The sequence below is a fragment of the Nycticebus coucang genome, chromosome 6, assembly GCF_027406575.1.
Source record: "Nycticebus coucang isolate mNycCou1 chromosome 6, mNycCou1.pri, whole genome shotgun sequence".
Lineage (NCBI taxonomy): Eukaryota > Metazoa > Chordata > Mammalia > Primates > Lorisidae > Nycticebus > Nycticebus coucang.
The window spans coordinates 128,412,678-128,423,411 of NC_069785.1; the positions used below are offsets into that span (position 1 = coordinate 128,412,678).

Here is a 10,734-nt window from a genome sequence, read left to right on the forward strand (position 1 = left end):
AAATTCCACTATGTCCCTGCTGGCAATGTGAGTATTCAGAGGTATTACATTAATAGTTTCTCATTTCGTGGGTAAATATATGCGTATGATCCATTGAAGTATATTTTAATACTTGGAATGGGTTTAGAATTATTGGTTTTGTTTTATTTTGTTTCTTTTTCATTTTTTTCTTTTTGAGACAGAGTCTCACTATGTCGCCCTCAGTAGAGTGCTGTAGCGTCACAGCTCACAGCAACCTCAAACTCTTGGGCTGAAGCGATTCTCTTGCCTCAGCCTCCCAAGTAGCTGGGACTACAGGTGCCCACCACAATATCCAGCTATTTTTGTTGTTGTTGCAGTTGTTATTGTTGTTTAGCTGGCCCCGGCCAGGTTTGAACCCGCCAGCCTGGGTGTATGTGGCTGGCGTCGTAACCACTGTGCTACAGGAGTCGAACCTTATTTTGTTTCTTAAATTAATAGTTGTTCCAGAATTATTTGTTGAATCGACTGCTTATTTTCCATTTACTTACCTTTGTTAAAAATTAATTGACCACATGTCTGTGGTCTAGCCTCAGGTTCTCCAGTCTGTTCTTTGAGCTCTGCAACTCTTCCTTCACTAATACCACATAATCTTGATTAATGTAGCATTAAAGTAAGTTTTATAATCCAGTAGTATTAGCTCTCAAGCTTTATACTTTTTCAAGTGTTTTTCTATTATAATTATTTTCCTTTTCATATAAACTTCAGTATCAGTCAGTTTATTAATATCAAAAACATTCTCTTAGAATTAAGACTGGGATTACATGGATTATACAGTAGTTGGGAGAGAATGGTAATTTTTTTTTAACAACACTGAGTCTTTGGGCCCATGAACATTGTTTGTTTCTCCACCTATATATATTTTCTTTCTTTCTTTTTTTTTCCTTTTTGCAGTTTTTTTTTTTGGCTAGGGCTGGTTTTGAACCCGCTACCTGTGGTATATGGGGCTGGCGCCCTACTCCTTTGTTTTCTTTTATTGCTTTCATTAGTGGGGGTTTTCTTATACACTTTGATCACAGAGGCTCCTTTTGTCAAGTTTCTTATGTCAAAAGTGTGGGTTATTCACCAAAGTTTTAGCATCCTGAGCAACCACCACACAATTCTGCATTTGTGGCTCACACTCAGTTCAAAACTGCAAGATTGGCTGGGAAAACAAAAGAAACTCACAGTACGGATTTGTCCTCCAGCCTTTCTCTCCTCTTCCCAATCTGCCTTCCTCTGTTTACATTTTGGAGTTTATCAGCGAAAATAATTTTTGTTATTTTACTTAGATTTTTAAATGTAATCCGGGAGATAGTCTATGGTGACAAAAACCAAAAGTTTCAGGATATAGTCAAGAATTTCTCTTGTACTTTGTTTTTAGATCTGCTCCTACGTAAGAAGGTTGCTTGTTGACTTTAGTCACGTGGAACCAACAGATCCATTAGAGAGCTTCTCAGTTTGACATCAGTGTTCACACTTTGGAGTCCTGTGTGTTTTCTTGAAGTCCAACATTTTGACAAAAATGAGGAATCTCTCAGTGGTGACTGAATTTATCCTGCTGGGCATCCCACACTCCGAGGGCCTGGAGACGACTCTCTTGGTTTTGTTTTTGTCCTTTTACATCTTCACCCTCGTGGGGAACCTGCTCATCCTGCTGGCCATTGTCTCCTCCTCTCGGCTTCACACTCCCATGTACTTCTTCCTGTGCAAGCTGTCTATTTTTGACATATTTTTCCCTTCTGTCAGCTCCCCCAAGATGCTGTTCTACCTCTCGGGGAACAGCCGCACCATCTCCTATGCAGGCTGCGTGGCCCAGCTCTTCTTCTACCATTTCTTGGGCTGCACCGAGTGTTTCCTCTACACGGTAATGGCCTATGACCGCTTTGTTGCCATATGTTACCCTCTACGCTACACCGTCATCATGAGCCACCGAGTGTGCGCCATCCTGGCCACGGGGACCTCATTTTTTGGCTGCATTCAGGCCACCTTTCTAACCACTCTCACCTTCCAACTGCCCTACTGTGGCCCCAATGAGGTGGACTATTACTTCTGTGATATCCCAGTGATGCTGAAGCTGGCTTGTGCGGACACCTCAGCCCTGGAGATGGTGGGGTTCATCAGCGTGGGCCTCATGTCCCTCAGCTGTTTCCTTCTCATTCTTACCTCTTACGGTCTCATTGTCTGCTCCATTCTTCAAATTCGATCTACAGAGGGCCGACGCCGTGCCTTCTCCACCTGCAGTGCCCACCTCACTGCCATCCTCCTTTCCTTCATGCCAGTGGTTCTCATCTACCTACAGCCTACCCCCAATCCCTGGCTTAATGCAACTGTTCAGATTCTGAACAACCTGGTCACCCCCATGCTGAATCCTATGATCTATAGCCTGAGAAATAAGGAAGTTAAATATTCCCTGAGGAAGGTGCTATGGCAGGTGACCTGCCTGCCTTCCTGAGAAGTGATAGAGAAAGCCCAGTAGCTTCACACTTCAATAAGACCACACTGCTTTAACCCGGTATTTCCTTTGGTGCAATAGAGAACACAGGTATTATCACTGCCTCCTTTTACAGATGAAGAAGGTAAGACTTAAATAAATAAAGCAAATGATTTGAGGTGAAATAACTAATAAATTATCCTTCCCAGGAAGAATGATCTCTTCCCAGTTGGAAGAAGATCCTGAACCTTCTCTTCAATTTTCTATTTCTCTTCTACATCCTCTTCTCTTCTGTTCCTCCTTACTCTAGCACTATGTCATCTGCACTGGTATTATTATCTCCTGAAATGTCTAAATTGGGTAAGTCACCATCTGATAGTCTAGAAGTTCCTGAAAAAGTCAGTGAAGTTTACATGGCTCAGGCGGTATCCTGTGATTTCTGAAACATAAGGAGGTTGTGTTTAAAAAAAATTGTAGATGGAACATTAAGACCAGTCTCTTATGAATGTATCAGAGGTACTATGTGATCTATCATTAACAAGGCCTGTCTGTTGCCCTTAGACCTAAAAAATCAGTATTGAACTGGTGCTGAGGTAGTGGGTAAAACAGAATGTGGAGCAGATAGATACATAGATTCTATGAAGGGGTGATGAGTCTGTTGCTTTTCAGTATTAGAAAATTTGAGTTTGGCTTCACAGATGTGGCAAGGAGATGTCCAAGCTGCTATTGTTTAGTGATTTTGCTTACTCCTCTTATACAAAGGCTTGACCTTGGTTCCTTCACCCTTATATTTCTTTTTTTTTTTTTCCTAGTGGGCTTAGCATGAGAAATGTGCTATTATAATCCATACAGCAATTTGATGAAAAAAAGGTGGTGATGGGAAAGGAGAGAGGCAATGAGAAGGGAAGAGGGTAAAGAAGGGTCTGATGGGAAAAGAAGGAGATAATGTGGGAGAAGGTGATGGGAATGGAAGGAGCAAAGGCAAGTCTTCCCTCTTTTTGGTTCTTTTCAGGATGATTATCAGTCAAGGAATCTGCCAGACTGAACTAGACACAACATTATGTTTGGTGCTCATGTCAGCGTGCTGAGTTGATGCCTGTAAATTGTTCATTACTATTGGGTGGAATGTTGTATAGTGGAGAGTATTGTGTTAAGTATTACAAGTCAGTTGTTTGCATATACACAATTAAGTTGATTTTTCAGTCAAAACAATGCATTGGGGAGAGTTAAGGGATGTACTAAAATATTTATTTAACACAAAATAAGGGAGTAATGGAGAAACAAAGGAACAAATGAAAGATTCAGAAAACAAACAGCAAAATGTCAGATGAACCAAATTATGTCACTAATTACATTAAATGTAAATTGACTATATATTCCAATCAAAAGTTAAAGATTTTCAGACTAGATTGAATAATAGCAGTTTTCTACTATAAGTTGTCTATAGGAGACACATTTTAGATGCAAAGATACAAATGAAAGAAAGGGATTCAAAAGGATTTACAATGTAAACAATAAATATGAGAGAGCTGGAATGGCTATTTTGATATAAAACAAATGAATTTGCCCACTCTGTAAGATGTTAAATGAATGTGAACAGTTATGTATAGTACTTTGTTATTATCATTTAATATTTGTAATACATGTATTGATATTTCCTTTTTATTGATTTGAAATTTTTCTGTGTTTTTCCTTGATCATTTTGGGTAGAGGTTTATCAACTTCATGTTTTTCAAAGAACCCAGTTTTAAGAGAGCATTTCTTTTTTTTGCTTTTTTTTTGGTTTTTACTATTCTGTTTCTTATCTAAATATCCTTCATTGTGTGTTTGGCTTCATTAATTTATTTCTTCTGCTTTAATTTGGTCTCTACTTTTAGTTTTAGCTTAGCTTAGATCATTGATTTAAGATTTTTCTTCTTTCATGTTATAAAGCATTTAATGCTATAACTTTCTCTCTAAGCAAAGTTTTTATTGAATTCCAGAAACTTTGAAATGTTACACTTTTATTTTCACCCAATATAAAATATTTTCTAATTTCTCTTATTATCTCTTTTACTCTGTACTATTTAGAAGTGAATTATTCCATTTCCAAATATTTGGGTATTTTCTAGGTATCTTATAATTATTGATTTCTATTTTAAGTTCTAAGAATATAATTTATATAATATTAATTCTTTTAAATTTAACAAGCTATTATTATGGCCCTGAGTACAGTTTATCTTGGTAAATGTTTCTTGTGCTTCCAAAAAAAAGGTATATCTTGTTATATGAATTATTCTACATTGTTCATTAAATCAGGTTAATTTGATAGGTTTTTCAAGTCTTCTGTCTCTACTAATTTTTAGTGTTCTTTTTATTGGGTACAGAGAACTGACATCTCACATTGTAATTGGGATTTGTGTATTTCTTCTTTTATTTATACTAGCCTTGTATTTTGATACTGTGTTGTTAGGTACATACACATTTATTGTTTTACGTCTTCTTGGAGGATTGGCTCCTTTGTCACTATACAATGTCTGTCTCGATTCCTAGTAATAGCTTCTGTTCTGAATCTATTTTGTCTGGCAATAACATAGACAGGCCATATTTCTCACGTGTACTATAATTTTACTTCCAAGCCATTTGTGTCTTTATACCTTGTTTTATACAATTTGAAAAATTCTGTTTTCTTATTTGTGAGCTAAACTTATTTTTCCAGGGACCCAAGGCAAGGCAATATCCATGCTGATCTTCCTAAAAGACACTGTCACTAAGTGCTAAATGATATTGTTTGGTAACCAGGTACAATCTAATTTATCTTTGTTCCATCGGTACAAGCTGTGAAAACCTGTTGTAAGTCAATATCTAATGTCCTCAGGAAGTGCAGGTTGGGAGGGTTGAGCAAATCTTAGTAACAGCACCAAACCACTCAAAAATCAGCAAGTAGTGTTGCACTTCAAACTCGAACATATAGAAGCTTTTTCCAAGCAGTTAATGATTTGATTATAAAAGAGGACTTTTTCATGTAAACATCTTTAAGACAATAGGGAGTGGGAAAACTGTTTCTGTTTCCATTTTGTTTTTAAGCTTGTCCATAAGCTCAAGAGTCAACTCCCATCAATCATTCTCAAGCTGTTCCTGAGTCTGTTAAATGCATAAGCACTGACCAGGGCTATAAATATCCACCTTTTAACCAGTAGTCTTCTTCTTTAAAGGAGTAGTATATTTATTAATTAACAAATAAAAATGGGGTAAGGTCATATCATAAAATGTATGTTGTATCCTATTATATTGAGATAGAGAAACAGCCCAATTGAATTATTGCAAACCTGAACACTATGAACATACTTTAAAACCTGGACTTGGGCAGTGCCTATGGCTCAAGGAGTAGGGTGCCAGCCCCATAGACCAGAGATGACAGGTTCAAACTTGGCCCTGGCCAAAAAAATTGCAAAAAAAAATAAAAACCTGGACTTGAAACACTTGGTTTGTTTCTAAGAATCAAGTCTGCATGGGAAATTGATTTATAAAAGATTCTTCAGTTTTATAATACTAGTAAGAGTAGCATAAAAATAAAAAGTATAATAAATTAATTAGAATTTAATTAAAAATTAATTACAGCAGAATAAAATAATAGAATATACCAGAAATGCATGTGATAGAAATCATACTTTGAAGTCCAGGTATCTGGATCTAGAAAACCATTCATTGTAATATGTGGCTGTTGCTGAACAGACACCTTTCAAAGTGAACTATACTAAGGAATGCGAGGGCTTGAGAAGATACAGATACTATCTGGATGCTGAGAAAACATAAAAGAAATATATAGGCAAGGCACACAAAAGAGATTACATATAAATGGGAAGGTGGACAAGGCAATGGTAAATTTCTAAAATCTGGCTAAGTAAAGTGATGGGGAGATATATTATGGGTGGAGTTATCAAAAGAAAGGAGCTAAAGGTAGATAAGCTTTGTTAGAACAGTGTGGGATTTTGGTAGCTGTAGAATTATACTGATTTTGTATTTCTCAATTGGAATGACTCTCTAAGATAAAATCTAAAGCATTATGTCATAAAAACTACATTTCAAAATTAAATAAAAAGTAAAGGGAAAAAGACAACTAATTTCAACAAACACTACTAATTCATTGTATGATATAGAGTGAAGAGAACAAATCTGAGATGGAAGTTTAAATACTAGAAATTCAACAGAACGTTCTTTGGAGGAAGAGGAAACATACAAAGGATTCAAAACATTTCAGTACTACTTCCTGCAACACATCTCCCCCAAATGGAGGCAACATTACTTGAGGCCTGAGAAATATGAAAACCCAGGGAAAACTTTGGATGCAAGCTCATGATACTTGTACTATAAGGTCACATGTTCAGAATCATCAACCATAAGTTCACTTCAGGAATCTGCTGAGGGCAGTTCTTCAACAGAAACGAATGTGGGGATTATACCTTTCCCAGGAGGCAGGGCTTATCTACCTCAACAACTCCATTGCAACTGGTAGTGAAAACCCCACTGTGACACAGTCCTGAAAACCTCTACTTAGTAATCCCTTAATGTGGAACAAAATACATACATATAAAAGAAACCCATGAAGATCAACAAGGAAATGGAAATAAAAAGACTGTGTATACATTGAATAGAAAAAAATAGTATAAGTCTTTTGAGTAAGACCTGCTGATGAAAATTGCTATTCTTCCTTTGTAATGGTTTTTTCTTTCCTTTTTCTTTTGTGTTTGATTTATTCCCTTGAGAATTAATAGACATCTGGCATCAGGTTAACATATCTCTTAGCATTCATATCAGAGGATATTGCAATACCTCCCCAAAGTGGGTATTCAATAGCAAACACATAATATTAGGAAGAGAAGACTAATTAACATTAGAAACGATCTGAATTCTCATTCCTTTCCTATCACAGTAACAAAAAATAAAACTATCCAAACTTCAGTTTCTCTGGCAATTGATTTACAAAGTTCTTTTTTTTTCCTGTTTTCTTTTTATTATTAAGTTATATACACATAGATCATGAATACATTTATGCTTATGTGGGGTACAATGTGTTGATTTTTTTAGTACAATCTGATGTGGTTACATCAAACCAATCAATATAGCTTTCACCTCATTTACTTGATTATTATGTTAAGACATTTATGTTCTACACTTGACAGATTCGACTTGTATCCTTGAAATATGCTTAAAAAGTTCCTTTTGATTCCATTGAACCAATTATAGATCAGAAAAATTTTTTAATGTCGATATTATTTATGTTACAATAGAAGAACAAGAAGAACATAATTTTCCTGGAACCATTCGTTTCTCCCATCTATAAACCTCCAAAATTAAGACTTATCTCCCCACCAAGACCTTCCTCAATGCTTTTTTCACATCTTTGTTCCTCAGACTGTATATTAAAGGGTTCAGCATGGGGATCACTGTGGTGTAGAACACAGAGGACACCTTCTCCTGGTCCAGGGAATTACTTGAAAGGGGCTTGAAATACATGAAGGTGATAGACCCAAAGAAGATTCCCACTGCCATGAGATGAGAGCCGCAAGTCCCAAAAGCTTTGGACCAGCCCTCTGAGGACCGAATGTGGAAGATGCTGTAGAAGATGAAGGCATAGGAGATGGCAATAGCCAGGGTAGGCACCAAAGTGTTAAAACCCGCAATTATAAAAAGCAGAAGCTCATTGAGGTGTGTGCTGGAGCAGGAGAGATTGAGGAGGGGAAGGACATCACAGAAGTAATGGTTGATGATGTGGGCTCTGCAGAAGGACAGTTTCATCATGGCACTCGTATGAGCCAAGGCAGAGAGAAAGCCCAGGAGGAAGGCAGCCAGCACCAGCAGTGAGCAGACCCGAGAGGACATGACCACATTATAAAGCAGTGGGCTACAGATGGCTACATAGCGATCATATGCCATGGCAGTCAGGAGGTAACCCTCAGCTACCACAAAGACCACAAAGAAAAAGAGCTGGGCCATACACTCAGAATAAAGGACCTGATTCTCCTGGCCTAGGAAGTTCACTAGCATTTTGGGAGTGATGACGGAGGAATAGCAGAGATCAGTGAAGGACAAACTGCTGAGGAAGTAGTACATGGGGGTGTGAAGCAGAGGGCTGGCTGCTATCAGGAGAATCATGCCCAGATTCCCCACCACGGTCACCAGATAGATTCCCAGGAAGAGGAGGAGGAGAGGTAGTTGCAGCTCTGGCCGCTGTGTTAAACCCACTAAGAGAAAGGTGGCTGCAGCAGAATGGTTTCCCACGGCCATTTCTCTTCCGAGATTTCTGTGGAAATGGAAAGTAAGAATTACATTCACATGGACTTCCACTCCTCTTCAAACAAAATCAAACCCGCATAAGGGAGGTAGACGATAGCAGAAAGACTGAGCCATAGTTTTCATTGTCTCTGTTTCTGGTACCTCTGCGCTAAAGCTCCCTTGGCCTCCTCCGAGTTGGTCCAGAACTCAAGTCACAAAAATTGTTCCCTAAGAAATCTTTACCTTCTAAATCAGGCAGAAAAACAAAATGTGTGCTTTATGAGAAGAACCACGAAGAGCCATTTGTTGACAGCTAAATAGTCAACGAGATTGATGGACAATTGTAAACACTTTTTCTTTCTTTTTTTGTCTCAAACTCCTTTTTTTTTATTAAGTCATATACACATAGATTATGAACACATTTATGCATATATGGGGTACAATGTGTTGATTTTTTTATACAATCTGACGTGCTGACATCAAACCAATCAACATAGCTTTCGCCTCATCTACTCGCTTATTGTGTTAGGACATTTATGTTCTACACTTGACAGATTAGAACAGGCGTCCTCAAACTTTTTAAAAAGGGGGCCAATTCACCGTCCCTCAGACCGTTGGAGGGCCAGACTATAGTTTAAAAAAAAAAAAAAAACTATGAACAAATTCCTGTGCACACTGCACATATCTTATTTTGAAGTAAAAAAAAAAAACAAAACGGGAACAAATACAATCACACCGCCTCATGTGGCCCACGGGTCGCAGTTTGAGGACCCCTGGATTAGAACAGAAATGTAAACACTTTTTCAATTTCCCCAGTTTCCTCCCACTCTAAGGCCTATAGGCAGCTCCCATAACATCTTTAAACAAGGAGAAAACAAAGACTCAGCCTCAGAGTGTTGAAAATAGTCTATGACAGGGCAGCACCTGTAGTTCAAAGGAGTAGGGAGCCGGCCCCATATACCAGAGGTGGGTTCAAACCTGGCCTTGGCCAAAAACTGCAAAAAAATAAAATAAAATAGTCTATGACTTTCAATTAAACTAATAGAGGACCTGGAATTAAGGGGTCTAATCATTATTCTATGACTGGAAATGCCAGTCTGCCAGTCCATGGTGACAGTACTCATATAACAAACACTTCCTGGTCCCCTGATAGCCTGGGGGTGGAGGGAGAAGGTAGAAGCTTCTCCACTGGAATCACTGATGAAAGTGGGGCTCTTATATCACAAGGGAGAGTCTGCTCAGACCTTAACCAACTCAGCTCCCTGGAAACGTAGTAGTGAACTATCCGTTGACTTAGGAGCCTCCCAAATGCTACAGAACAGCTCTTACTCTGGCAGGAAAAGTGCTTCCGAGTGTGTCTGAGAAGAATGTTACTACTGTTATAAATCTTGAATTTTCCAAAGCTTGGAACCCTGGTGGGTTGGCCTTTGAATCTGAAGAAATAAAAAAAAAAATGCTGCATTTTTTTCCCAGGGGAGGCATTGGAAATCTAGCTGGTCTACCCTTTTTCAGCATGAACTGGCTGCCTGGTGAGCCATTTCAGATGACTGTGTGTTGTCAGGATACTAGGTATTCTGTTTTTCCATTTAGAAAACACAACCAGGAGCGGCACCTGTGGCTTACGGAGTAGGGCGCTGGCCCCTATACCAGAGGTGACAGGTTCAAACTTCGCCCTGGCCAAAAAACTGCAAAAAAAAATAAAAAAAGAAAAAGAAAGAAAAGAAAGAAAACATAACCAGAAATAGCAATAGAGATGCTCTTCCTCTTTTTCCTTCTTTTTCTTCTTTCCCTTCTCTGCCTCCTCCTTCTCTTTCACTGAGTGCACATTACTCCTTAGTGTGCGACATATATTATTTAATTTGTCAAAATGATAGATATTATTTATGTTCCTATTTTAGTGATAAAAAAACTGAAGCACAGAATTTAAGAGTAGAGTTGAGATTAGAATCTAGGATGTACAGGGAGCAGAATCTCTTTTTTCCCACCAAGTTCTGCTGTTTTTACTTAAGTGATGAATTCAAATCTATCATGAGTAGCTATTGTCTTCT

General features: G+C 38.1%; 2 protein-coding genes across 2 annotated transcripts; one reads left to right on the top strand and one right to left on the bottom strand.

Annotated features, from left to right (window-relative positions):
- The first annotated feature begins 1,522 nt into the window (after window positions 1-1,522).
- Window positions 1,523-2,452, top strand: LOC128588873 (olfactory receptor 149-like). Its single transcript, XM_053595634.1, has one exon. The coding sequence runs from the start codon at window positions 1,523-1,525 to the stop codon at window positions 2,450-2,452; it is 930 nt and encodes a 309-aa protein (XP_053451609.1).
- A 5,297-nt stretch (window positions 2,453-7,749) lies between these two features.
- LOC128588958 (olfactory receptor 8D1) lies at window positions 7,750-8,763 on the bottom strand. The gene has a single exon (XM_053595791.1). The coding sequence runs from the start codon at window positions 8,696-8,698 to the stop codon at window positions 7,772-7,774; it is 927 nt and encodes a 308-aa protein (XP_053451766.1). The 5' UTR covers window positions 8,699-8,763; the 3' UTR covers window positions 7,750-7,771.
- Window positions 8,764-10,734: the final 1,971 nt, after the last annotated feature.

What these genes read in the sequence shown, in the direction of transcription:
- LOC128588873 (XM_053595634.1), top strand. Translation starts at nt 1,523, where the DNA reads ATGAGGAATCTCTCAGTGGTGACTGAATTTATCCTGCTGGGCATCCCA.
- LOC128588958 (XM_053595791.1), bottom strand. Translation starts at nt 8,698, where the DNA reads ATGGCCGTGGGAAACCATTCTGCTGCAGCCACCTTTCTCTTAGTGGGT.